The sequence below is a fragment of the Phaenicophaeus curvirostris genome, chromosome 5 (genome assembly GCF_032191515.1).
Source record: "Phaenicophaeus curvirostris isolate KB17595 chromosome 5, BPBGC_Pcur_1.0, whole genome shotgun sequence".
NCBI lineage: Eukaryota > Metazoa > Chordata > Aves > Cuculiformes > Cuculidae > Phaenicophaeus > Phaenicophaeus curvirostris.
In genome coordinates this window covers 864,697-892,204 of record NC_091396.1, presented here as the reverse complement: position 1 = coordinate 892,204, position 27,508 = coordinate 864,697, and the positions used below count along the sequence as shown (strand labels likewise).

The 27,508-nt window shown below is 56.7% G+C and overlaps 1 protein-coding gene across 1 annotated transcript in view; it reads left to right on the top strand.

Moving 5' to 3' along the window:
* Nucleotides 1–883: 883 nt before the first annotated feature.
* Nucleotides 884–27,508, top strand: part of BAHD1 (bromo adjacent homology domain containing 1) — a 36,568-nt gene continuing 9,943 nt past the window's right edge. The window contains exons 1-3 of the mRNA XM_069857240.1: nucleotides 884–1,190; nucleotides 21,896–23,515; nucleotides 26,771–27,132. Of these exons, the coding sequence (XP_069713341.1) occupies nucleotides 21,913–23,515; nucleotides 26,771–27,132 (1,965 nt within the window). The 5' untranslated portion in view covers nucleotides 884–1,190; nucleotides 21,896–21,912. The remainder of the gene's footprint in view (nucleotides 1,191–21,895; nucleotides 23,516–26,770; nucleotides 27,133–27,508) is intronic.

Below are 27,508 nucleotides of genomic sequence, written 5' to 3'. Positions count from 1 at the left end.
GGAGAGCAGGGGGGGATGGGGACACATGACAGCAGGACAGGATGGGGACATGGGGACAGGAGGGGGACCCAGGACAGAACCGGAGGGTCGGGGGGGGGGGAGGGGGAGCCAGGATGGGGCCAGTGGGAGCAGCTGGGGCTGTGAGAGGCTCGGGGTGGAGGGGCCACCGAGAGGGACCAGAGCTGGGGGGTGGGATAGGGTCACTGGGACAGGACGGGGACACTGTGGGGGAGGGACGGGGGGGGACAGGACGGGGCTGCGAGGGGTTCGGAAGGGGACACACACCCCGAGATCGGGGGGGGGGGGGCGGCAGGAGGGGTTGGGGGACACTGGGAGAGGGGGGACAGGCGGGATGGGGACACTGAGTGGGACCGACGGGGGGGGACAGGACGGGGCTGGGGGAATCGGGGACACGGGGACAGGACGGGGCTGGGGGGTCGGGGCTGGGGGGACACGGAGACACGGGGACAGGACGGGGCTGGGGGGTCTCGGGGACACGGGAACAGGCTGGGGGGTCGGGGGACACAGGGACAGGACGCGGCTGGGGGGCCGGGGCTGGGGGGCTCGGGGGACACGGGGACACGGGGACAGGACGGGGCTGGGGGGTCGGGGCTGGGGGGGGGGCAGCGGGGGCGTGCTTGGGGGCGTGTCCTCTCGCGGCGATTGGCCCCCGCGGGCCGCCGTCCTGGGCGCCGATTGGTCCCCCCGCCCGCGATCCTGGGCGCTGATTGGCCGCGCGGCGCCGACCCTGGGCTCCGATTGGCTGCGCGGCGCCGCTCCTCGGCGCTGATTGGTCGTCCGGAGAGCCTTCCGGGCGCTGATTGGCTGCGCGGCGCCGCTCCTCGGCGCTGATTGGCCGCGGACGAGGAAGCAGGAAGGAGGCCGGCGGGGCTGGCGGCTCGCGGCGACTTGGCGGCGGCGGCGCCTCCTCCTCCTCCTCCGTCCCTCCCCGTTCCTCCCCCGCTGCCGGTGCCCTCCCCGCTGCTCGGGGGCCTCTGCTGCGCCGCCCGCCCGGGCCGCGCCGGATCGCGACGCCCTGAGGCGAAGGGCGGGCGGGCGGCGGCGGGGAGGGAGCTTCATCCCCATCCCGCGAGGAGGAGGAGGAGGACGAGGAGGAGGCGGCGCTGACGCAGCAGCGTGGAGCCCCGGCGGCCCCGCGGGAAGAGCCTCCGGTGCTCGGGGGCCGCACGGTGAGTCCCGGCCGCCATCGCCGCCCCGGGGGCCGCGGGAGCAGGTGCCGCCGAGCGGGGGCACCGGGAACTTTCGCCGCTCGCCGAGGGGGGTGGCGGCTGTTAACCCGCTCGGCGCCGGCAGAGGGAGCCGGGAACGACCCTCCGACCCGCTCCCGGTGGGTCCCGACCCCCCCCGGGCCCGTCCCGCCCCCTCGGGTCCCCCACCCCACCCCTCCGGGCCCGTCCCGGCGGGTCCTCGGGCCGCTCCCTTCCCCCCCACATCTCGTTCCCGTTCCCAGCGGGTCCCTCCCCCCGTTTCCCCGTCCCGGGGGTTCCTGACACCCCTCCCCGGTCCCGTTCCCGGTCCTGGGGGGGTCCTGAACCCCCATGCCCGCCCCCCTAGCCCCGTCCCGGGGGTCCCGGACCGCCCCTGCCTCCCACCCCCCGGCTCCTGGTGGGGCCTGAATGGAGGGGCCTGTCCCCCATCCCCCTCCCAGCTCCCGGTCCCAGCAGGTTCTCACCCCCCCAATCCCATCCCTGGTCCCAGTGGGTCCCGAGCTGCCCCCTCCTCCCTAATCCCATCGCTGGCAGGTCCTGACTCCAGCTCCCCCAGCCCCCCCAGGCCCCCCAGTGCCACTGGGTTCTGATCCCCTCCCCATCTCCCCATCGCCTTCCTGGCCCTGGCAGGTGCTGAGCCCCCCGTCCTGGTCCCGGTGGGTTCTGACCCCCCTGTCCCTATTCCCGGGGGGCCTGGCAGGAGCTGGGGCTGGTGGTTCCCCTCCTGGGGCCGAGGTTTGGGGTTTGGGGGCCCCGTGCCCGGAGCTGGCGAGTTCCCGGGCTCGGCTGCGGATCCGGGCAGGTGGCATCCAGCCTCGTCATCCTGCGGGGAGTTCTGCTCCCGGGGAGTTTAGATCCCGTCGGGTTTGGGCTCCCACCCCATCCTGGGCTGGCTCCCCTGTCTCCGCCGGTGGCTCCGGTGGCGGAGGGCTCGCTGCTCTCTTCCTCTTCTCCTTTTGTGTAGCGCTGGCTCCTAATGGAGGCAGCTCCGCTGGCTCCCGCTTTTCCAGCTGCTTCTCCAAGGCGCTGGAGCCAGCGCATGTGACTGGGCAGAGCGTGACGGGCAGCTGCCCCTCGGAGAGCCACCAGGACCCCCTCTTCCAAGCTTTTGGGATCTATTCCCTTCGCCTTCTCTTCCTTTCCCACCTCTTTCCACCAGCGCTTGTCCAAGAGAGGTTCTGGGTTGGGTTTGCGTTAAAGGACACCAGAACCAGGCTGGATGGGGCTTGGAGCCCCGGATCCCGTGGGAGGCGTCCCTGCCCGTGGCAGGGCTGAGACTGGATGGACTTTGAGCTCCCTTCCACCCCAAACCGTTCCGTGATTCTGGTTGTAATACAGCTGCCCCCGTGCTCACTTCCCATCCAGAGTCATCGCTGTTGGGAGCAGGTGAACCTCCAGGCTTTTCTGGGCTTTTCCCATCCTGGTTAGCTGATGTGTCCGTCAGTCTGTCCCAGTTGTGAAGTGCTTGCTCTGAACCAGCAGGCTCTGGGTGCTGCTGGGTCGTGGGTTTTGCCGCGTGGTTCCCGTCCTTGCGGGTGTCAGACGCTGCGTGTTTGAGCGATGCTTTTGAAATCTTAATGGGGTTTGAATACCATCGCACTGCCGGTCGCTCTAACAGAAATACCCTGCTAGAGTATTCATCCCAATCCATCCTTCACGTTTGTCACCTCCTGGCTACCTTCATCGCTCTCCATCCGGAGCCGTTGGTGTCAGGAGCAGGCGAAGCTCTGAGCTTTTCCTCTCTTGGTTGAACTGGTGTGTCCATCGGTTTGTCCCAGTTGGGAAGCGCTCGCTCCGGAGTCGGGAGCTCCGTGTGGCGTTGGGTGCTGCGGTGCCAGGGTTGTGCTCGGCGCTCGTGGGGTTTGTGGTTCCCCTTCCTCGTGGTTGTGAGGCTGCGTGGGGGACCGACATTCTTAAAATCTTAATGCGATTTAAATACCATCACCCTGCTCACACATTCATCCCAATCCATCCCTCATGTTTGTAACATCCCAGCTACCTGCGTCGCTCTCCTGCTTCGGCTGGAGCTGTCTAAATATTTGCTTGCAATAGGAAACAGTGCGTTAGTCAGATTTAATGGGACGTTTTGGGTTTAAACATTGATTTCTGTTTGTTTTCCTGATTAATTCAGTGTGGTGTTCTAAACAGAGCAGCAGCACAGGCTTTCCAGCCACTGGGCTTGAGCAGAGTTGCTGCACTTGATGTGGTAGCGTCATTTTAAGTGTAAACTGGGCTGGAAAAGGCCAAACCCATAAGTGAAAACGATTCTCTCGGCTTCGTGAGGGTGGATGTTTTCTGGATGCTCTGTTTGCTGTGGGCTGGTGGTGGCGATTGCACAGAACAATGTATTTCTGCTTAGACATGTGCCTTTTAGGGGGAAAATATCAGTCACAACCTTGGTCCTGGAGTGAAAACATTGTGAATTTGGAGGCCACTGAAGTTTTCTCATCCAACTCCATCAATTAATCTGGTGGTCATAGATCACAGAATGGTTTGAGTTGGAAGGGACCTTAAAGATCATCTAATTCCCACCCTGTGCTATGGGCAGGGACCCCTCCCACTGGATCAGGGGCTCCAAGCCCCATCCAGCCTGGCCTTGAACCCCTCCAGGGATGGGGCAGCCACCCCTGCTCTGGGTAACCTGGGCCAGGGCCTCCCCACCCTCATAGCAAAATATTTCTCCCCAAGATCTCATCTCAATCTCCCTGTCTTGTAGCTCCAAACCATTCCCCTCATCCTGTCCCTGCCCTCCCTGATCCAGAGCCCCTCCCCAGCTTTCCTGGAGCCCCTTTCAGTCCTGGAAGCTGCTCTAAGGTCTCCCCGCAGCCTTCTTTTCTCCAGGCTCAACAACCCCAACTCTCTCAGCCTGGCTTTGCACAGGAGGTTCTCCAGCCCTCGGATCATCTCCGTGGCCTCCTCTGGACCCATTCCAGCAGCTCCGTGTCCTTCCTGTGCTGGTGCTCTGCCCTTCTCCATCTGCATCACCTTTCCCTCTCTGCTTTCGCAGCATTATTGTTTATATTTGGTGTTTCTGCCTCTCTGGGCAGGCTCTGTCAGCTCATTTTGTTTGCGGTGACGGCGTTAATTGGCACCGTGTGGCCGTGGGATGCGTGTGCCGGTGCAGCCGGTGGGTATCCCGTTCCGATAGCACTTGCTGGTGATTCTGGGGAAATATCCCCTTCAGCAAACGCTTTTCTACTGCGGCTGCAGCACTGAGCAGAAGCCCTTAGCAGCGAACCGATCCAGAGTAAACAGCCTTGAAAATAATTAGGGATCATAGGCAAAGGCTCGCTGACTGCTTGGCGTGGAGTTCAGATCAAAGAATCACTGAATGGTTTAGGTTAGAAGGGACCTCAAAGCCCATCCAGTTCCAACACCTCCCGCTGGGTCAGGGGCTCCAAGCCCCATCCAGCCTGGCCTGGAACCCCTCCAGGGATGGGGCAGCCACCACTTTCCTGGGCAACCTGGGCCAGGGCCTCCCCACCCTCACAAAAACCATTTCTTCTGAAGATCTCATCTCCATCTCCCCTCTTTCAGCTCAAACCCCTCGTCCTATCCCTGCCTTCCCCGATCCAGAGCCCCTCCCCAGCTTTCCTGCAGCCCCTTTCAGTCCTGGAAAGAAAGAAAATGAATGAATGATGGTACTGGATGCTGCAAAAATAGGAAGGTGAGCTCCAACGTGCAAATATTGCATCTAAAAGGAGCTATGCGGAGGTTTTTGTCCTCTCCCCATCCAATACCAGCTGATCCAGCCAGGATGGCAGGAACGCCCCCCGCTTCGTGCCCGACCAGCCGAACTAATTAAGTCACAGCGATCGTATTGTTAATAATACATGACACGGCGGTTCCGATAGCTGGGAAATACAAAAACCAAAACACAAACACCCTGAAGAAGCTGTAAAACTAAAAATAAGCTTGAACAGGAGGTGTGTGCTTTGTGGTGCGGGCTGTGCTGGGCCAGCAGAGCCGGGAGGTTGATCCCAAGGGATCTGGAGCGGTTCTGGAGTCGGGTTTGGCTCTGCCGTGCCCCGTGGTGTGGTTGATGGGTGGTGTGCGCTGGGAATGTTTGTGGTCACAGGGTTGTGTGTGTCCAGGGAGTGTTCGTAGGGTCTGGATGCATTTGAGGGAGGAAGAGGAGGATCCGTGTCCCTGGAAGGCTTTGGGATTGGGCTTCTTCAGAGATGCCCGCAGCCACCCAGCACAGCATCTCCTTCCTCACCCACCTCCTTCCTCAGTGGTGCTTTTTAATGATCAAAAATATTAACATTCATGGCCAAGTTGCTGCTCTGAGTGATGAGTTGTAGGTTAAAATTTAACCCTTCGTGCTTTTGCACTTGCAGTTCCTGTGCTCCTGTTCTTTAAATGGAAAAAATGCGCTCAAACACCCCTGGTTTTAATTCTTAAGGCAGAAAGAAACATGTTTGTGTGGGACAATGCAATGGGCCTCCATCCGGTTACTGTCCAGCCTGGACTTTATAACACGAAGCTTTATTATAAACCAGGGGAATCGTGGTGATATTTCACATGAGAGTGAAAAAAATCTTCCGCTTGAAGAGCAGGACAATGGGAATCTTGTGGTAAAGAGAAACAAGGGACTGATGTCATCATTAAAGTTGAACCAAAGGATGTCATCAAGAAGAATACATATAAATCTGGTTTAAAATGAGTTCATTGTGCAGCTGTGCTCGGTCCCCTGTGGTGTCTGTGCCGGTGGGGTTCAGTTCCTCTGCTCCCTGTTATTCCTGCTCTTCTAGTGGGGGGGAAACCCCATATAAAACAGGAAAGAGCCTAGAGAGCTGGCAGGGTGTGAGAGGTGCAGTCAGCTGGGCAATGGGAGCACCCGAACCTCTCTTTGAAACCTCTGAGCCACTGGTACCACAGTAACACCGCTCCCACGGAATGTTTGGAGTTAAATCGCAGGGGAAGCCTCGCCTGGGGCTGCTCTGGTTCTGCAGAATGGGGCTGGAAATGGAGATAAAATGAAGCTGTCCAGAGCAGGGGTGGCTGCCCCATCCCTGGAGGGGTTCCAGGCCAGGCTGGATGGGGCTTGGAGCCCCTGATCCAGTGGGAGGCGTCCCTGCCCGTGGCAGGGATGGGACTGGATGGGCTTTGAGGTCCCTTCCAACCCAAATAATTCCATGATTCCCTGATAACTTGTTTGGAGGAGCAGGTATTTTCCCCGTACTCAGCTCCTCATTAATGTGCCCTGAATTCCATGAGATCTTTTGGAGAGGGTGCTTGGTTATTGACGCTGTGCAAGTCAGGAATAAGATGGGGGATGCTTTTCACTCCCAGCTGGCTTCTCCAGCCTGCGGGAATGGGCTTTCAGTTTGGGACCGAGCATTGCTGACCTCGGCTAGGGAACAGATGTGGGGATGCACAGCGGAATGCACTGTCGGTCTGGTGGCGTGGAGCGGTCCCACGTGCTGTGCCGGCTGTGCTGTTGGTGGAGAACACTCCAGCAGGGCCAGCAGAGATGGGGAAGGAACCTGTGTCAGGGCACAGGGCACTAGGGTCCTTACGGCTGTCACATGTGGCATGTCCAGGAATGCTGCTTCTAGCTCCTTTTCCTAAAAATTCTTATGTAGATTATTGGCTCATCATCACTAACGGTGCTCGGTTGGGTTCTTGTTGAGCTTCCAGCCCTTAGGTTTGCAGTTCTTCCTTCTTTGCTGCTTTAATTCCCCAGCGCGTTGAGAGAGTCACACTACGGGCTCTCCAGAGGCGTTTGCTCCGAGCACCGTGACGAGAAGAAGCCTTGTGGTGTCGGTGGAGCCTCGGCTCGTCCCGCTGGGATGTGGTGAGCTGTGTTGGGTGCAGAGAGCGGCTCGGAGCAGGGATGCTTTAGGATGCACGGGGTTGGAGTGTTTCCCTGGGTGTTCCCTGCTGCGATACGCTGCCGGTCGGGTGCTATCCCGGTGTCGGGAATGTGAGCGCTCCTGGGAATCGCCCGGCCGAACGGGAGCCGCTCTGATGTTGGGGAGCATGGGATTTATGAGATGTGTCACCCGCAGGAATGAGATGCTGCCTCGCTGCCAGTCGCAGTGCTCCCTGTGTCCCAGTTCTCCCGAACAAAGGTGTGACTAAACAAGAAAACAGGGATTTGCGTGTTTTCCCCCTTTGTGAGCCCACATCGCAGGAGCGCTCGCAGCACCCATTGTTCTGCGAGCAGTTTTTTGAAGGGCTTTCTCCTGCTCAGCTCTGCAACTGCTCAGCTCGACAGGCTTGGTGGGGCTTTTATTTTAATAAAAGATCTCGGCTTGTAGCGACTGCAGCATATCAATATTTCAAATTATTTACGATGCTTTTGGAAATCAAAAGGAGGCATTTTCCGAGCATCGATTTGAATAAACCCGCTGAGCTGGTGGCTTGTTTTTTTGGCTCATCTTCTAAATAAAATTGCGGTGCTGGCGAAGCATCGAGATCCGTGGGCATCGCCGCGCCGAGCCGCTTCCCGCACACCCAGGCTTGGCCTTCCATTGTTCTGTGGGCTGTGCGGAGCTCTGGGAATAGCGAGCTCGCCCCTGCCTCGCGCAGCGTTATCCGCTCACCCCAGCGCATCCTCCTCTGCCTGCGCGATACCTGGAATGGGCTACGATGAGAGAGAGGGAACGGGGAGTTGGAGGCGTGCGGGGAGACGCTGAGCTGACTTTTGCAGGGCTGGAAGGGAGCAGGCGCCGCTGCGGGGGAGCAGCCGCACGGCGCTTATGGAGCTGCGGATGCTCCTGGCGCTGGGAAGCGAGTCACACTGGGAAGTTCGCTGAACTGAAAGAGCCTTTAACCAGACTCTGAAATGGAGGGGGCTCGGCGCTTGGCGGGGCACGGAATCGTTGGGGCAGTTGGAAGGACATTCCTGCTGATTTGGGATTGGGAATACTGCAAAAGGGAAGGGAAATACTGTAAAAAGGGAAGGGATTCTTAAAAAGGACTTAAGTAGAGGGGGTGAAGGGCGTTGAGGCGCATCCCCCTCTGCAGGGAGAGGATGGAGAGGTAGCCGGGTGAGGAATGAGCAGGGAGAGGTACCCGGGTGAGGAATAAGGAGGAAGAGGTGCCCGGGTGAGAAATAAGAAGGAAGAGGTGCCCAGGTGAGGAATGAGAAGGAAGAGGTGCCCAGGTGAGGAATGAGAAGGAAGAGGTACCCGGGTGAGAAATAAGAAGGAAGAGGTACCCGGGTGAGAAATAAGAAGGAAGAGGTGCCCAGGTGAGGAATGAGAAGGAAGAGGTGCCCGGGTGAGGAATGAGAAGGAAGAGGTGCCCGGGTGAGGAATAAGAAGGAAGAGGTGCCCGGGTGAGGAATGAGAAGGAAGAGGTGCCCGGGTGAGGAATAAGAAGGAAGAGGTGCCCGGGTGAGGAATAAGAAGGAAGAGGTGCCCGGGTGAGGAATGAGAAGGAAGAGGTGCCCGGGTGAGGAATAAGAAGGAAGAGGTGCCCGGGTGAGGAATGAGAAGGAAGAGGTGCCCGGGTGAGGAATGAGAAGGAAGAGGTGCCCGGGTGAGGAATGAGAAGGAAGAGGTGCCCGGGTGAGGAATGAGAAGGAAGAGGTGCCCGGGTGAGGAATAAGAAGGAAGAGGTGCCCAGGTGAGGAATAAGAAGGAAGAGGTGCCCAGGTGAGGAATAAGGAGGAAGAGGTGCCCGGGTGAGGAATAAGAAGGAAGAGGTGCCCGGGTGAGGAATAAGCAGAGAGTCACCTATCAATACACTTGGAAGATTGGGAAGGAGGAGAAAAGTGCAGGCAGAAGGAAACGGTTTGAGTTTAACCCCCCCCCCAATAGATGCAAGAGGTGTGTTTGCGTTTGTTTCTTTGTTTTCCTGGCTCAGTCAAAGTCAGTTCAGGAAAGGAGATGGTTTAGAGTGAGGAGACACAGCAGATCCCCATGAGGTAATGAAGGGAAAGGGCTTGGAAGCTGAGATCCCCTGTGGACAGAGGAGAGGAGATTTCCTTTATAATCCTGGCTAAACGTCAGGTGCCAGGAGAGGGAAGGAATCCTGTGGGCTTGGACCGATAAAACCCAAGCTGGCAATTCCATAGGTTTCAGCAAATTCCACGAGCGGTGGGAGAGAACCAGGCTTTTGGGGGATTTCTGCCCTGACCCATCGCTCGTCGACCTCAGCTCCTGTGCGCATCCCAGCCAATTCCATCTCTTCCCAGGTGGAGGAAGAGACAGAGAATGATTCCCACTTCAGGATAAATGGTCAGCCCAGCTGAAATTGCTCTCCTGGGGCTGTAGAGGTGGGATCAAACCCCTGCCCCTCTTGGTGCTGGGGAAGAAGCAACTACAGCTTTGCTCAGGGCTGCAGGCCAGCACCAGCCCGAGGGATAACTTCATGCTCGTGCTGGAGTTAGGGATGTGAGCAGCATAATTAGCGTGCGGATAGCACATCGCGACCTGCGAGAGGCTCTGTCTGTGCTCAGTGTATGTGTGATTTGCATCAGTTTTCCTGCCCAAAACCACTCATGGGCTTGAGAACGCTTCTGTTTTCTCAGCACTTAACAGAAAACAAATCTTTCCCTCCAAAGATGCTGTCGCGTGCGTGGCCCGATGCTTTCCTGCAGGCACAGTGGGTGATCCCTGACCTTGCCACAGATGCTGCCTCGAAGCTCGTTACTGAGTAATTAGGTGATCCCTCACCTTTCTACAAAGTTTGGAGGCTTGGGGAGCTTTGGGGATGGGTTTTATATGGTTAACTTGACTTATCCTGAGGTTCAGCCTGGAATCCAGGCCCATGGCTGTTAAAAACTCGATCTGTCCGCTAAGTGAATGTCAATCCAATTTGAGCTTGCATACGTTTCCTTGGAAACCGTCAGAAGGAATGGTGAGAAATGGCCCACGGAGGGGCAGGGAGACCCGTGCACCGGCAGCTTTTTTACTTTTCAGCACTTAAAGGTGATTAAAACCTCATTAGTTGTGATAACCCCGTGTGGAGCAGTGTTTAGAGTACCCAGAGGTCAGGCGGTTCCTCTCAGAGTCTGATGTGTGGGAATAAAACACAGCCAACTGAAAAATCCAACAGAGGAGAAGTGGCTTCAGGTGCTGCCTGTGGGGTCTCGTTCCATATCCAAGAGCTTTGCCTCTCCCATATGGATTTTGGGTCTGTGTAGTGTAGTCCTAATATTCTTTACTTTCTAGCAGGCTGGAAAACTTGCTCAGTGGTATAAAACCCTGCCCAGCTCCTCAAATAAAAGGAGGTTTTGGTAAGGTTGGTGCTGGACTCTTGACCCAAGTAACAAGTGATGGGGTGAGAAGACTTGGTGTGGCCACGAGGAGCAGGGAAGGGATTGTGCCCCCGGACTCGGTGCTGATGGGGCTGAACCTCAAATCCTGGGTTCAGTTTTGGGTCCCTCGCTCCAAGAAGGACATTGAGGGGCTGGAGCGCGTCCAGAGAAGGAAACGGAGCTGGGGAAGGGGCTGGGAGCAGTTCTGAGAGCAGCTGAGGGACCTGGGGCTGTTGTGTGTGGTTGTGGCTGTTTGGGATCTCCTGCATGGGTGTTGTGTGTCCTTGCGTGCTGCGGCTGCAAGAGGAGAAAGAATCTCCTCAGCTCAAAGCCCTTTGCAGCTGTTGTCCGGCATCAGCTCCTCTTTGGATCAAATCTCCCAAGATTCAGGCTGCCAGTGGCAAAACCGTCTCGGGGCAGTGGGCACCCGGGCGTGGGAGTCGTCCCTGGGGCTGAGATTCCGCGGCAGCAGGTTCTTGCTGTGCTCGCCTCCTTATCGGCTGTTTACCCTCCCCTGGCTGGGCGCAGTGTGGGAACGCGGAGCTCGCTGCTGCGTTCTTCTGTCTTCCAGCAGCTCCTGGAAACTTTCTACCAGCATTTCTGCAGGCAGACCAGTAGCCGCCAGCGTTTCCCGCTGCCACTTTGGCTCGGCTTCAGCTGGCAGCCCCGCAGCTGCAGGCATCGCTCGCGGATTGTCTCCCCGCTCGGACTTAGCGCAGTCTCACGTAAGTTTTAGTCCCCCCGTGCTGGAGTCTGTCGCTGTGAGCCATTTGAATCTTTTACCCCAGCACTCTTGAGCTGGGGGCTTGGGTGTGTGAGGGCGTTTTCTCTTCCCCATCCATCAACCCCATGTGCTGAACATCCCGCTGTTCTCGAGCCCTGTAGCTGCCAGCTGAGGGGGAAACGGATCATTTTTGTCTCTCCACTTGTTGGCGGTAAGAGGTCCTCAAAAGTTTTAGTCTTTTTCTTCTCTGTTAGAAATATTGTCCTTGAAGCAAGAAGGCTTTAGAGAGATCCGGGCAGGCTGGATCCAGGGGCCCAGGCTCTGCAGAGGGATCGGGGCAGGCTGGATCCAGGGGCCCAGGCTCTGCAGAGGGATCGGGGCAGGCTGGATCCAGGGGCCCAGGCTCTGCAGAGGGATCGGGGCAGGCTGGATCCAGGGGCCCAGGCTCTGCAGAGGGATCCGGGCAGGCTGGATCCAGGGGCCCAGGCTCTGCAGAGGGATCCGGGCAGGCTGGATCCAGGGGCCCAGGCTCTGCAGAGGGATCGGGACAGGCTGGATCCAGGAGCTGGGTCCAAGATATGATCCAATAGGGGCAGGAGTTTATTGGATACCAGGAAACATTTCTTGACAGAAAGGGTTCTCGGGCCCTGGCAGAGGCTGCCCAGGCCGGTGGTGGAGTCCCCATCCCCAGAAGGAATTAAAAGACAGGCAGACGAGGTGCTCAGGAATGTGGTTCAGCAGCAGACGGTTACGGTTGGACTGGATGATCTCCAAGGTCTTTTCCAACCAAACCACTCTGTGATTGTACGACTCAGGCGGGATGTCCCATTCAGGCCTCGGAGCTCCTAACGAGCAGCAGCCTGACTCCAGCTCTGCTCTTACTTCTGGCTTCTCAAGGAGTTGTAGCCCCAGGCGTGCGGAGCCCGCGGTGCCACCTTGGGGTCCCGTCTTGGTTGGTTTGGCCGCTGGTGCCTGCGCCCGGCACGGCTGCTGTCACAGCCCGAAGGTAGACGGAGTAACACCCAGAATTGTATTTAAACATTTAGTTTATTGCCTATAATGCTCCAATTCCGAGTCAAGAGGAGAAGCTTCAGTCTAGACCAATATCAGCATCCTGTAAGGGTTTGGCTCCTGGTGCCTGCGCCCGGCACGGCTGCTGACCCTCCGCGGAGACTGGCTCTTCTCTGCAGGCTGTTCCCTGCAGGAGTCGCGGCCTCCTCACTGCTGATGCTCTTCTCCCAGAGAAAATGGGATGTCCAGTTCAGGACTTGGAGCTCATTGCTCATCCCAAGCCCTCCTCCTCAGCTGCCCTCGCTGTGCTCTCCGGCTGCTGTGGGATCTGTGCTGGGAATGGATCCTTGATGCTCCCCTTCCCTGCGGGATCAGTGCTGGGAACTTCTCCTTCACACTAGCCGTTCCCTGCGGGATCTGTGTGGGGAACGACTCCTTGTTTCTTGTCGTTCCCTGCGGGATCTCTGTGGGGAACGACTCCTTGTTTCTTGTCGTTCCCTGCGGGATCTCTGTGGGGAACGACTCCTTGTTTCTTGTCGTTCCCTGCGGGATCTCTGTGGGGAACGACTCCTTGTTGCATGTCGTTCCCTGCGGGATCTGCTCTGGGAATGAGCCCTTGAGGCGTGTCGTTCCCTCATTGCCTCCCTCTGTCCCATGGACTCTGACCAGTTGACATGCTGGCTCCGCTCTGAAGACTCTGGTTCGTCCCGTTCCGGCCTGGGAGCTCGGCCGGCGTCACGAGCAGCATCCCTAGCCGAGCTGTGGCCATCGTGGTGCTGCCTTGGGTATTCTCTTTGGACCCTCTCGAGGTCTGCTCTGTGACCGGCGTCCTGGCCTCTTGCGGAAGAGCTCGTGCGACGCCACCACGAGCTCCCTGAAGCACGGAGGGGTCGAGGCCTCAGCCTGTACGGGTGGCGCGCCCTTTCATAGGTGTCGTAGCTGTGGGGTCCCAGCCTGTGCAGCATGCGGTGGAAAGCCTGCCGGCAGAGGGGACACTCGGCTCTGTGGCAGCCCCAGACCCAGATGCAGGGAAAACAGAAAAGGTGCTGGCACGGGCTCACGCGGGCTTCATCGTGGATGGTGTCCAGGCAGATCACGCACTTTGGGACCTGGGAGGCGTCCGGCACCGCGGCCGGCGTCCCCCGGCTGGTGCTGGCCGCCGCGGAAGAGGTGCCCTGCTCCGACGCCATCTCCCGCGGCAAAGGAAGACGATGCCCAGCTGACGGCCGGCCCTGGGGACGCAGCCTGCGGGAAGCAGCCCAGGGGATGGAGGGAAGCGCTGAAGAGGCGCTCGCTCGGCCTCCACGCTGGGCTTGTGGTGCCACGAATGCCAACGATGTCCTGGAGCAGACGAGTCCCAGCAGGAATATCTCTGGGAGCTCCTGCTCCGCGGGCAGGACGCTGACTGCTCCGACACGGGCTGGCAGCAATCGGGAAGGCAGGAGAGCGGTTCCTGCTCCACGAGGGCAGCACAAGAAGGGTCGGGGGACGGCAGGGCGGGCTCCTCGTCCAGCAGAACCTCTCTGTGCGCGTGGCAAAGAGCTCGCAGGACGGGGTGTCCTTCCCCTCACCGTCACACGTCTGCCCTCCACGCAGGGGGACAGCACAGTGGCCCCGCGGGGCTGCTGCAGCCCCAAGAGGAGGGGAGTCCCGGGGGTCTCTGTGACATCACAGAGCTTTGGGGGACCATGCCCAGGCTCGGCCAATCACGGCACGCTTTGCACCTCAAAGCCCACCGAGTTCCAACCCCACCCTGGTTCCTCCTGGAGAGCTCAGCCTCCTGGGCTGCAGCCGCAGCGCTCGACAAGGGGAACTCCACAAGTCCCTTCCCACCTCCTCGAGTCCACGCTTTGGGGCACAATAAAGTCTAGGCAAGACCCAAGTGTCCTCATTCTCCTGAACCCTCCCTGGAACGGTGAGCAGTAAGATGAAGCACTCACAAAGGGTTCCAGCTGATGGGGGGAAAGTTACACCTCGTCTGCTGCCTCTCGTGTGCATGAAATGAAATTCCTCGCTCAGCAGGCGAGGGAAAGGCTGCAGGCGGGGTGAACCTGGGCGCTGGGAAAGCCTTGGACACCATTTCTCACTCTTCTGCTTGAGAAACCGGCTGCCAATGGCCTGGACGGACGCCCTCCCTGCTGAGAGCAAAACTGGGCTGGGTGGCCAGGACAAGGAGTGCTGGGGTTCAACCCAGTGGCACTGGGCACAAGCGCTGTCCCCAGGGCTCCGTGCTGGGGCCACTCCTGTCCTATGTCTTTATCCAGCATCGGGATGAGGGGATTGAGAGCTCCCTGAGCAAGTCTGCAGATGACACTAAACCGGGCAGGAGTGTGGATCTGCTGGAGGGTAAGGAGGCTCTGCAGAGGGATCCGGGCAGGCTGGATCCAGGGGCCCAGGCTCTGCAGAGGGATCCGGGCAGGCTGGATCCAGGGGCCCAGGCTCTGCAGAGGGATCCGGGCAGGCTGGATCCAGGGGCCCAGGCTCTGCAGAGGGATCGGGGCAGGCTGGATCCAGGGGCCCAGGCTCTGCAGAGGGATCCGGGCAGGCTGGATCCAGGGGCCCAGGCTCTGCAGAGGGATCCGGGCAGGCTGGATCCAGGGGCTGTGACCGGTGGGATGAGGTTCAACAGGACCATGTGTTGGGTTCTGTGCTTGGGCCACAACAACCCTGTGCAGCTCCAGGCTCAGGGAAGAGCAGCTGGAAATATCGTTACTGAAATTGAGGTGAAGCCATGGCAGAGGCTGCCTGGGCCGGTGGTGCCGTCCCCATCCGTGGTGGGGTTCAAATTCATGTGGCTGTGGTGCTGTGGGATGCAATTCAGTCAGCGTTGGGCTGATGCTTGGACTGGGTGATCGTAGAATCAAAGAATGAGGTGGGTTGGAAGGCACCATAAAGCCCCTCCAGTTCCACCCCATGGGCAGGACACCTCCCTGTGGATCTGGTTGCACTTAAAGGTCTTTTCCAACCTCAGTGATTCTGTGTTTCTGTGGTTCTCTCAAATGGGATACGATGTCGCCTTCAGTGCTTTCTCGAGAGCTGCAAGGGCGTCCTGGTCCCTGTTTCAGGCTGCAGAGGTGGTTCTGGGCATTTCAGCTGGGGATGAGTCACAATCCAGGAATCCTCCAAAATACGGCATGAACTCTGTATTTATTGTTGCCTATTTTTGCCTGCCTGGGTTCAAGGCTTCCGTAGGTTTAAGCTGAGGTGATAAATGCATCTGTTAGATTTTAAATCGTGTCTCTTTTCCGTGCTCCTCGCGGAGACGGGAGCTGATGGAGATGGTACCCAGAGCGCAGTGTGGAGGGTTCAGGAATGCAGCACAGTGGTGTCAGGTGAGTTTGAAGGATGCGCTGGGGCAAGGAGAACGAGATGAAGATTGTTTAAAGGAAAAAAAAAGTGTTCTTAACATTGCATTTTGGGTCCAATTTCAGGCAGGTTAATTAAATGTTGTATTGAGGGAATACCTTGCTCTTCTCTGAATTTCCCGTGTTGTTTTATTCTCCCCTAAAGCAATTTCTGAGCTTGTAGAGCAGCGTCGCGCTGTGTTTGGATCTCGGGGGGGCTGTGCTGATGGTTCCCAGTCGGCAGATCGAGTGGGGGTGTTGTGGAGGAAGAGATCCCGATGAGAGAAGGAGTCCCAGTTCGGAGACAGGATGGCAGCTCTGGAACGGAGAGGAGCTGGCAGGGAGGCACCTGCCCTGAAATTCCCCGAGGCAGCGCGGTTCCACGTGTAAAACACGGAATCACGGCGCAGCTTGAATTATTTAACTGAGCAGCGTGGAGGAAGTTCCTAAAGCAGCGGTGGAAGAGCGCGATCGTAACGTATAGCGGCGCTTTAGTGCTTACTAGAGAGAAATCCTGCGCTGCCTGCTGCAAAATAAAGGCTTGGAAACAATCAGTTATTCCGTTTTGTCCGTGTATCCAGGAACGGTGCCAGCGCTCTCGGAGCAGAGTGACAGCTGAGTGATGCTTTCCCAGACTCAGCCTTCTGCCGCGCAGGAATCGAGCGTGCGGGTTGCATTTATTGAAAATCAGATGAGCAAGGCTGGGGGTTTTTTAAGCCTTGATTAATTCGATTGGCAAAGTGTGTGCTCCGGCTGCAAACGCGGCTGTCAAAGCTGTCCTGGGGTATTTTTGACTTGGTTTTTCAGGCTACTTATAGGTACTTGAAGGGCGCTGCTAGTGTAGCTGTCACGTAGGTGGCTTTATGTTTAAAGTTCTGATAGGCAGTTCTTGGTGAACATGTGATATTTAATCTGTTTGCAACGATTTTAAGCTAAAAGAGGGGAGATGGAGATGAGATCTTGGGAAGAAATGTTTTGCTGTGAGGGTGGGGAGGCCCTGGCCGCCCAGAGCAGGGGTGGCTGCCCCATCCCTGGAGGGGTTCAGGGCCAGGTTGGATGGGGCTTGGAGCCCCTGATCCAGTGGGAGGTGTCCCTGCCCATGGCAGGGGTGGGACTGATGGGCTTTGAGGTCCCTTCCCACCCAAATGATTCTGTGATTTTATGAAGTAGGTGTTCAGTGAGGGCTTTGCGTTTGGAAACTTCATGTTTACTTTAATTTGAGTGCGTACACAGACCGTGGCTATTCACCTGGGTCTGGGTTTGGTGACTCTCCGAGTTGCTGAGGTCAGGTCTTGCTTCCCAGATTTATTTTTTGCTATCACGTTTACTGTTTTTCACATAGGGCCCAAGCTGGTAACGCAGCTTCTCAGCCTCAGAAGAGGGGAAAGGAGAGCCAGAGCCTCTCCGAAAGGCAACGTCCTTTCCCAGCTGTTGCACGAGGCCCCCAAACAGGAATTTCAAGGAAGCAGCTTCCCATTCTCCCCCAAACTTCTACCTATTTCTTTTCCACTGGGATCAGATGCACTGGCTTTTCCCTGCACGGTGGGTGTTGGATGGAACAGTTCATTCCAAAGGGAAACATCATACTGGGCAGGCAGGATTGGAGGGATCTCCCAAGAGTTTGGGGCAGGGAGGTTTGAATTCTGCTTTCTGCGTTTGAAACTTAACAAGGGCTGCTTCCCCGGGGCTGCAAAAGTGTCATCAATGCTGCCTGGAGAGAGGGAGGTCGGAGCCCAGCGTTCAGGGAGCGTCTTCCACCCAGGAGGGCTCCCCTTTGTTGGCCTTCAGTCGGCTTTTAGTGGTGCAGCAGAGATTTCTCTTTTCTTCCCTCTTTTTAATGCTCTTTTTAAGTCCTTGTGGGGTCGTGGAGAGTGGGAAAACGGGAGGAGAAATGTGATTTTGGCTTCTGCACAAAGCATTTTGGAGCATGGCCACTGGGAAGATGTGAAACTGGGTAAGGGAGGCGAGGACAGGCGGTACCGAGAGGAGAGGTGGGGACCTTCTTTGCAGAGGGAAGAGTTGGGGACCCTCTCTGTCAAGAGAAGAGTTGGGGACCCGCTGTGCTGGGAGAAGAACCAGGATCCCTCTCTGCGGGGCGTTAGCAGGGCTGGCTCGGGGTCGTGTGAGTGGCCAGCGTTGCCAGCAGGCTCCGTACCCAGCGCGTTTGGCTCCTGGCTTGCCCTTGCTCTCCGACAGGTTCAGCACTTCTGGTTCAAAGCATCGGGTGTAATTGCAGCGTGAGCTGTAATTTATCACGGCCACACACGTTTTGCAACGCTCAGCGATGCGGCTGGAGCAGAGGCTTTCGCAACGCGGCTGTGGTGGCTGGTGTTGGGCAGGGAGCGGAGCAGGGCGGCTTCGCAGCTCCTCTTGGCCGTGCTGGAGTTGCCCCAGCTCCCTTATCCAAGATTTTTGAGGTGAAGGAGGCTCAGGCTGCATCCTCCAGCGCTGTATCCACACGGGTATTGGGAGGTGTTGGCAACTGGTTGGGATTGTGTTGATGAGAGAGAGAAACAAGCGTTTTCTGTGGTCTAATGAGCTCTGGATAAACAGTTTGCTCCGGAACATGTGGATGATGGAGCTTGCGATGAGTCTCCAGAGGAAAATCGGGGCTGGACCCCGGGAAGACAAATTGCAGCCTGCGACGACTGCTGCTTTTCTAAATGTTGGAGATGGAAAGGAAACATCCGCCTGTGGGACTCGCGCGGCATTTAGGTAATTCAGCCTGATGCTTGATTTATTCGTATTTCCCAGAGCTCTTGGGGGGGTTGCTTCATGCAGTGCGTTCCATAGAGCACCAGGAATTATTCAGCTGTAAAAGCAGCAGGGAAAAGGGAGCCGGTTCTCCAAGGAGTTACGGTTATAGGGCTGCTGTTGGAGTGCAAGCTGTGCCAATTTAAATGGACACCGTGTCCAGTCCTGGGATCCCCAGCTTGAGGATATGGAACTGTTGGAGTGGGTCCAGAGGAGACCACGGAAATGATCCGAGGGCTGGAGCACCTCCTGTATGGGAGACCAGGCTGGATGGGGCTTGGCCCCCCGCATCCAGTGGGAGGTGTCCCTGCCCATGGCAGGGGTGGGACTGGATGGGCTTTGAGGTCCCTTCCCACCCAAACCGTTCGGTGATTCTATGATATCCCCTCTTCAAGGGCTGGAAGTTGCTGAAATGATGCTGTTCAGAGAGAAAGATCTGCGTAGTTGTGAGTCTTTGAGCGTTACCAAAGCACCAAATGGATCAGGAGCTTTAAAAGCTTTCCATTTCTGTGCTGTTGGCATCGTCTCCTTGGCACGAGCGCGTCTCTGTCGTGAGGCTTTGGGAAGGAAACGGTGCTTGAACAGGTGGTCCCAGCCGAGTTCCTTCTGATTTTCTTCGCAGTCGAGTGCTGGAGAGGGAGAGGCAGATGCTGCAGCTGCGAGATGACAGACAATGCAGATGTTAACGCACTCGCTTATTTTCCTGCTAATGAGGCAGCAACTCTCTTCTGAGTTTGCTGGTTGGGTAGCGGCTTTATTTGAGCAGTAAATTGGATCGGCGAGTGGCCAGGTCCGGCTGCTGCTGGCGGGAGCTGGAGGGGAAGGAGGTGGCCGGTGTTGGGTTTAAGGCAAGCCACAGCTGTTTATTCTGGGGTTTCCACCACTTCTGCCAGAGGCTTGGTCTCTCAGTGGCGACAACGGAAAGTGGGATGAGGGTTGGAAGGAAACCACTGGTCCGTATAGCCTGGGAAGTTGTCCTCCCCGGGATGTGGTTGTATAGGATGCCTGGTCTGCCATGGCCAAACCCGGCTCTGCCCAGTTTATTATTGAACTTGCAGTCCTCACGCACACCCTGGACATGGTGTGGGGTCGCTTTGGGAGGAATTATTCTGATTTTGGGGGCAATGCTGTTGGAACTTTTAAGCATCCTGATTTCCAGAACCTGTGGTCGTACCTGTTTGCTCCTGCAGACCCTCCCAGTTTGGCCGCTGCCCGTGGGAGACGTGTAAGGGGGTGTATGGGGTCAGACACCCCAAAACACATTGAGGAGGGTGGGACATCTGGAAGAGCGACTTGCACACCACAGCAGCTTTCAATTGCGATCTGTCTTTTAGTTAATGCATATAGAAGCAAGTCAATTAAAACACATTGGGCTTATTTCAAATAGATAATCTCATTATCAGCTTGATTAAACCATATCAAATGAACAGTTCTTGTAATGCAGGAGCTTTGTTCTAATCACCGCAAAAGCAGCGGCAGCTTTAATTAAGAGCCTCCAAAGTGGCAGAGTGGTGTCAGTCGAGGGGTGTTCCAGCAAATATCTGATTGTGGGGAAGACTGAGCCACTCCTGGGCTGCTGCTGATACGAACACCAGCTCTTCGGTGCCAATAAAGGGAATTTGACTGTTTAATAAATACCACTAAACGCAAGCAGCTGGCCTTTTCCACGGTTTCTGATGTTCAGATGCAGGCTTATTAAATCCATTCCAGTATCGACCAATTAGGCTGACACTTTGAATGTTGAGGGGTTGGTGTCACCTGCCCGTACCCTTTCTTAGCGTTAGATCTACGGCTTCACATGTGAACGTGTGCTCCTTCAGAATGAACATGGCTTGGTTCCTCAGACAGCAGAGAGGAGCCTGCTGTGTGTCACCGAGACGCAGGAGTGCTGAGGTGTGGAACCATCTCCTAAAAATGGAACAGGAGGGCTAAATCAGGTTTAGTTTGCTGGGACTGTTCCTCTCGGGCCACTTCCTTACAAACTACTCTTGAGCCCATTTAACTGCAGGCTTGTTTGGATGGAAAAGACCTTTGAGATCGAGTCTAACGGTACCTGTCCACTACTAAACCGTCCCTGAGCACCTCATCTACGTGTCTTAAGTACCTCCAGACATGGTGCTTCATAGAATCATCAAGGTTGGGAAAGACCTCAAAGCTCATCCAGTCCAACCGTCATCCCATCACTTGCTACTTGGGAGCAGAGCCCAGCACCCACCTCACCACAACCTCCTTTCCAGGAGCTGCAGAGAGCGATGAGGTCTCCTCTCAGCCTCTTCTTCTCCAGGCTAAACAGCCCCAGGTCCCTCAGCATTTAGGAGTAGCTCCCACTCCTGGGGTGGTCAGAGAGCTTTGGATTCCCTCATGCCATGAGTAGGTGAGCACACAGCCTCCTCTGCTGATGTTTGGGTGAGGGCAATCAGCATTTTCCTCCACTTCTTCTGATTTGGATGCTTTCTCGCTTTCCATGGAGACCTCTTGCAATGCCTCCCTCCCATCTCTCCAAGGGAGCCGTCCTCCTCCCGGGGCTGGCATTCCTCACGCATGGAAAGTTCCCTCTTGGGGAAAATCAAAGCAGGACCGTTTCCGTCACATTCCACCTGGCTGGAGAGCCCGGATGTGCTGGAGCTGCCTGACCTGCCAACACGTTCTTTCAGGTGCTGGGTGGTGGTTTGCTCCGCCGCGCCTTTGGCAAGGCGCGTCCCGTTCCGGGTGCAGATTCTTATCTCTGGCTTTTTCTATTTCAGTAATTTGTGTCGGTTTGAACAGTTGCTTGACACAGCATCTTGATGGAAAGGCAGGGATGACGTGCAGCTGAGTCATTCTTTTTCCTCCATAAATGTATTTTCAGGGCCAACCGTGTCCTGGGCTGCAGCCAAAGAAGTGCGGCCAGCAGGGCTGGGGAGGGATTCTGCCTCTCTGCTCAGCTCTGGTGAGACCCCACGTGGAGTCCTGCATCCGGTTCTGGAATCTCCAGTGTAAAAAGGAGATGGAGCTGTTGGAACGGGTCCAGAGGAGGCCACGGGGATGATCCAAAGGCTGGAGCACCAGGACGAGAGAGTTGGGGTTGTTGAGCCTGGAGAAGAGAAGGCTGTAGGGAGACCTTAGAGCAGCTTCCAGGGCTGAAAGGGGCTCCAGGAAAGCTAGGGAGGGGCTCTGGATCAGGGAGGGCAGGGATGGGATGAGGGGAACAGTTTGGAGCTGAAAGAGGGACACACAGCAGTCCAGTACTGGGATGTTTTCCTGCTGGGTGCTCTGCTGTCGAGTTGCCTTTAGCAGATTTGATGAGTTTGTGATGTATTAGAAATGACACTGGTGTAACAGGCAACACTCTTGGACGAGGAGCTGTGTGGAACATCTTCTTGGCCGTGCCCGGGCTGTCCCATCCGCTGCAGCATTCGCTGTCACCACCTTGGTTTTAGTTATTGTCACGTTCTATTGCTTGATATCAAACCATATCTCGTCGTATCCTGGCTCTTAATCCACTTAATTTGCTGTCACCCAGAAAGACCCTGTGATTAGAAACAGGCTTCCCAAATATTTGCCCATGGGCTGGGTGCACTGGGAGGAGATGGGTCCCTCCCCGCGGTATTAATAGATGTTTTCTCCTCTCCGTTCCCAGGATTGGACGTTGATCCTATGACGCATGCCCGGAAGAAACAACTTTTCCTTCTGAAGCATCCAGCTGGTTCTGCTGGCCGAACGTCATCACCAGCGGGCGGCAGGAGGATGGACAGGACCGAGTGTGGCGAGCAGAGAGACGGAGATGCCGCCGAGGCTCCCAGCGGGTTTGTAGGGATGAACAAAAGCAAAGCTTTGCGTGAGGTGCGAAAGACCTACCCGCTGCGGAGACGCCTGCTCCCCTCGGTGAACAAGAAGACCTGCAAAGTGCTCCTCACCAGGCTGGAGGATGTGGCCGGGTCCCTGTCGAAACAGACCCCGAGCTGTAAAAAAAAGGATCTTCCCAGTTGGATGGAGGGTTTGGGATCCACTTTATTCTCCGAGCAAGCGGGAGCAGGGAAGAGCGATTCAGCTGGGGAAGAGCGCACAATAGCTTATCCAGGGACAGAGCAAGACCTTGATAGCGCTCCTTCGGAGCCAAGGAAGCGCAGGCTGGCCTCGCTCAACGCAGAGGCGGTCAACAACCTCCTTTTTGAACGGGACGATGGCTTATTATCCGGCCGGCGTTGTCGGAGAGACTCCGTTAAAGCCGATGGGGATTGCGCTGGTAAGAGCCCGCATTGCAAAGCTGGTGACAACTGGCCTGCGCTGGAAAAAGCAGCGGTGAAAGCTGGGAAGGGGAAAAACCGGCCCGAGCCCAGTCAGAAATGCAATAGCTGTGACCATGCGCTGGACGAGGTCTTTGATGAGGGAACTAAGAGGGAGGATGAGGCCATCTCATACCACCCCACCCCAAAGAGACTGGCCAGCCTGAACGCCGTGGCCTTTCTGAAGCTGACCCACGAGAAGGACCAGCCCCTCAAGCAGAGGAGTAAATCGGATGGAGAGGGCAAGTCTGAGAACCACTCTTCGAAATCCACACTCAAATGGGCCAAAGCCGGTAGGAAGAATTGCGTCAAAGCCAAGAAGGAGACGGCCAGCTTGAAAATGGAAGGTCAGCGCGGCTGGCGAGGGCTTCCCCTAGGGAAAGGCGAGCAGCGGGACTCCTCTCGGCTCTACGGGGCGGCAGAACCCGTCCCCTACGAGTCGCTGTCTAGCTCCTACGCCAGCACGGAGGGTTTCTACCACAGACTGCCTTTGCTGATGGGTGGGCAAGCTTCCATGAAGCCCGAGTATGGAAGACCTGGAGAGAAATCCCCGACCCCTAAGCAGGAATTTCATCAGCCTTCCTTCCCCGTGCAGCAGTTCCCTCCTTTGCCTGTGCCGGGCAACCACACGGATTGTGGATGTCTCTATGAATCCTCGGATCTGACTCCCTTGAATGGGTTTTACCTTTATTATGGCCAAAGCGGATACCGTGGCTACTCTCCCTGCTCCGTTTACCCCAAGGACGAGCTGTCGCAGGCGGCTACCTGCGAGGGGCTCTTGGTATCGCCCGGTTCCTTGCCGTCGGGCGCTCCTTTCCAGCCCCTCCACTGGTGTAACTCTCCGTACTGTTGCGGAGAGGGAACGGCGATGAACAGTTACAGCGTCTGCGGCGTGGTGCACGTGCCGGAGGGCAGGATTGGCAGCGTGCACGCAGGACGGAACGGCTACCCCTACAAAATGCCTTTTGCAGCAGGTAAGGTGCAAAGCGCCAGCAAATTGTGTTCCTAGGAGCAGAGGGATTGCGTTGCCAGGACGCAAGCTCGCTCCGCAAGCCTCACAGCTCGGAAAGAATCCGTCTTTCACCTCCCCTTCCCCCAGTTTTAGCCCTGAGGGGTTTTTCCTGCTGAAAGGTCTTATTGGTGTGGAAAGCATAGAATCAGTGAAAGGGTTTGGGCAGCGAGAAGGAGACTCGCGGCTTGTCATGACGGAGCTCAGCGCTTCGCTTTGATCTGTGTAAAACGCTGGGGTGTTGGTTCCTACACGCTCTGCGAGGCTTCTCCCGTCCTGCCGTGCCGCGCTCAACAGAGATCTAAAGCTCTTGGGGCTGAGTTACTCCTCCCTTCCCAAAAGCTCCCGCTTGGAACGGAAGCATCCGTGCAGAGCAGAGTGGGGATGTTGAGCCTGGAGAAGAGAAGGCTGCGGGGAGACCTTAGAGCAGCTTCCAGGGCTGAAAGGGGCTCCAGGAGAAATGTGGAGGGACTCTTGATCAGGGAGGGCAGGGACAGGATGAGGGGAATGGCTTTACACTGAAAGATTGTTGTATGGTTGAACGGAGGAGGATGTGATTGAGGTGTTCACCGTGTTTGCTGTGGCCTCGGTGCTCTCCAGCGCCACGTGCTTGCGGCCAGCTCAGCGATGCGTTCCTGTCTGACACTGTGCGCAGCGCCCCGAGGTCCTGCAGGCTGGAACCCCCAACTTTGTGCAGCCAGAAGGGTGCGGGCGACGCAAACCGAACGTTGCTGGGAGTCGAGTCCTCCCTGCGAGCTCAGTGATTCCTCACAGAGCTGGCTGGGGCAGCAGGGGCTCCGTGGATGTGTTTAATAGCGGTGCCAAAAGCTTTCCTGGTGAGATTTCCTTCCCGTGAGCAGCTTTGATTTGAAAGATGACAGCATCGGGATAATTTACACTTCATTTTGAAGTGCAAAAGGGTTTCTCCCAGAATATTAAGAGGCAATTAGGCTTAGAAGCTGATTTTTGGGTATGCGCATGGCTCTGGAATATGGTCCTTCCCTGGAGTGGGCTATTCTAAGGAACTGAAGAAATGCTTTGGCTGGAAGCTGCAGCTCCCGTCTGAGAGTGTGGCTGTGAGAACCCAGCTTGACATGTCATGTCCTGGTGTTTTATCTTATCTGGTGTGATTAAGGTGTTCGTATGGGAATATCAGTGCCTGGTATAAATGCAGAGATCGGGCTGTGATCCCGGGCAGCCGTGGCCCCCGTACGTGGGGAGAGGAACTGCTCTCCTGGTTCTGCAGAGGGTTTGAGAGCGGGGCGGTGGGGAGGAGACAGGACTGGCTGCGAGACAAGCTTTGGTACATGGAGCTGAGGAAGGAGCCGGGCTGCCAGTGAGGCCTGCTCTGCACCGCCACCCTGGGCTTCAGCAGCGACCCGGGAGAAACTTCGTAAAATCACTGAGTGGTTTGGGTTGGCAGGGACCTCAAACCCCTCTTTCAGGTGAAAACCATTCCCCTTTGTCCTGTCACTAAAGGCTCTTGTAAAAAGCCCCTCCTTGGCTTTCCTGGAGCCCCTTCCAGTCTCAGAAGCGGCTCTAAAGTTTCCCCTGAGCCTTCTCCGGGCTGAACAACCCCAAGTCTCCCAGCCTGGCCTCATACAGGAGGTGCTCCAGCCCTCGGATCATCTCCATGGCCTCCTCTGGACTAAAAAGCTCCATCCCGCTGTAGCTGAAGCTGGAAAACTGCTTTTGTAAGCAAACTCCTGGAGAGGTGAATCACTGCTCTGCGAGTCCCGTGCTGTCCAAGGCTGAGCAGGAGACGTGCGCGTCCACCCTGCTGGCTCAGCTCGCTGAGGGAGCTGCTGCTCAGGGTCAGCAGCAACAGCAATGGTCCTGGTGGCCCTTGCTCTCACCGTCCAGCAGCGGCTTGAGGTTCCAGGGGCAGAGGAGCAGTAATTCCTGTAGTTGCCAAGAGACTCGCTGGGAGCTTGGTGATTTGGGGTGGTTTTCCCCTTTTGGGTTGTCTCCCAGCAGTGCTGTCCCACAGACCTGCTGGGACGTGCTCCGACCTGGAGCGTCTCCAGGCACTCTCCTTTTTGGCCACCCCGAAACCATGTTTTCTGCTTTAGGGAACGGGCTGCGTTGCGTGTGGATCTGGAGCATCCGCACCCTTCCTGCTGATGGGGGTTAATCCAACCCAACCCGCTCTCCGGTCAGACACGCTGGTCCGGGTCGAGGGCTGGTTTTGTGACTCCTGGAGCGCTGTGAGGTGTTGGAGATGCTGCCAAAAGGCAGCGTCAGGACCTGTTGTGGTCAATGCCTCTGCTTTAGGGACTCGGCTTTGCTGAAGGCAGCAGCGTGCATCATCTTCTGAGGTTTTGTTCCATGTGGCTTCATTTCTCGGGAGTTCATTTGAAGGATCATCTCGGTTTTCCCTGAACCATGAAGTTCAGCTTTTTGACAGAAGCCACCTCCTTCTGCCAGTGCAGTTTAATCATTCCCATCATTTCAATAAGCCTTTTTATTCCTTTTATACGCTGGAACCGCTCTGGACGCGGGCCAGCCGGAGGTGTGTTCCTGGCTGGAGTTACCTGGGGGGATTTTGGATGGGTTTGTTGTAGTACGGTGTTGTCGGCAACAGCGTGTGGGAGCATCACTGGCTTAGAAATATCCTTGCTTTTAGAACCCCGTGACAGGGCAAAATGAAGTTACAACATGAAGATTCACTGCTATGATGCAATAAAGGGAATTTCAAGGGAGTTTGGGATAGAATCATTAGGTTGGAAAAGACCTTTGAGATCATCAATTCTAACTGTCCCTGTCCACTACTAAATCATATCCCTGAGCATCTCATCTACCCACCTTTTAAACCCCTCCAGGGATGGGGACTCACCCACCGCCCGGGGCAGCCTCTGTCAGGGCTTGAGAACCTTTTCTGTGGAGAAATCCTTTCTAATGTCCAATCTAAACCTCCCCTGACGCAGTCTGAGGCCATTCCCTCTCGTCCCATCACTGAGGGAAGAGCCCAGGACTCACCTCTCCACAACCTCCTTTCAAGTAGTTGTAGAGAGCAATGAGGTCACCCCTCAGCCTCCTCTTCTCCAGGCTAAACAATCCCAGCTCTCTCAGCTGCTCCTCATAACCCTTGTTCTCCAGCTCCTTCACCAGCTTCGTTGCTCTTCTCTGGACGCACTCCAGGACCTCAATATAAGCCTTGATTGTCTCAGTGTCTTCTATTTCAAATGAGATCTATGTCTCTCTCTTTTCCATCTCTTAGAAGGCTGCAAGTCCCTGGACCAGCTGAACCTCACGATCCCCGTGGCCGGGCACCCCGCGTCGCCTGCCCACCCGCTCTCAGGATGCCCCGTACCCAGTGTGCCGCCGGCTGCCGAGCCCGTTCCTCACCTGCAGACCCCCAACTCTGACCCGCAGACCATGGCCCGCGAATGTCCACAGAGCTCCAAGCCTCCCAGCGGCTCCAAATCCGGCCTCCGCAACACCACGGGCTGTCTCCACGCCTCTGACAGCAAAGCAGCGGGAGGTCATTCCCACCCAAAGCAGCAGCGCATCAGCAGGAGGAGAGCTACCAACGGCTGGATCCCCGTCGGCACGGCCAGCGAGAAGGCCGTCTACGTCGTGGTAGGTGTCTGGAGCGCCGGTTCTTGTGTTTGTAGGGCTGTACCCATCCATGCGTCGTCAGGGGACTCGGATCATAGAATCACAGAGGCCTTTTCCAACCTTACTGATTCTAAGATCATCCAGCCCAACCCCACCGTGCCGACTAAACCATGTCCCAGAGTGCCATGGCCACACACTTTCTGAACCCCTCGAGGGATGGGGACTCCACCACCGCCCCGAGCAGCCTCAGCCAGGGCTTCACCACTCTGTCAGCAAAGAACATGAAGGCTTGAGAGCATTTTGGGTCTTGCTTCAAGGTGGAGATGGTCCCTACGTGCCATCTGGAACCTCCTGAGCAGACTTGGAGCAGCAAATGGTGCCTTTTGCTTTGAGGCCA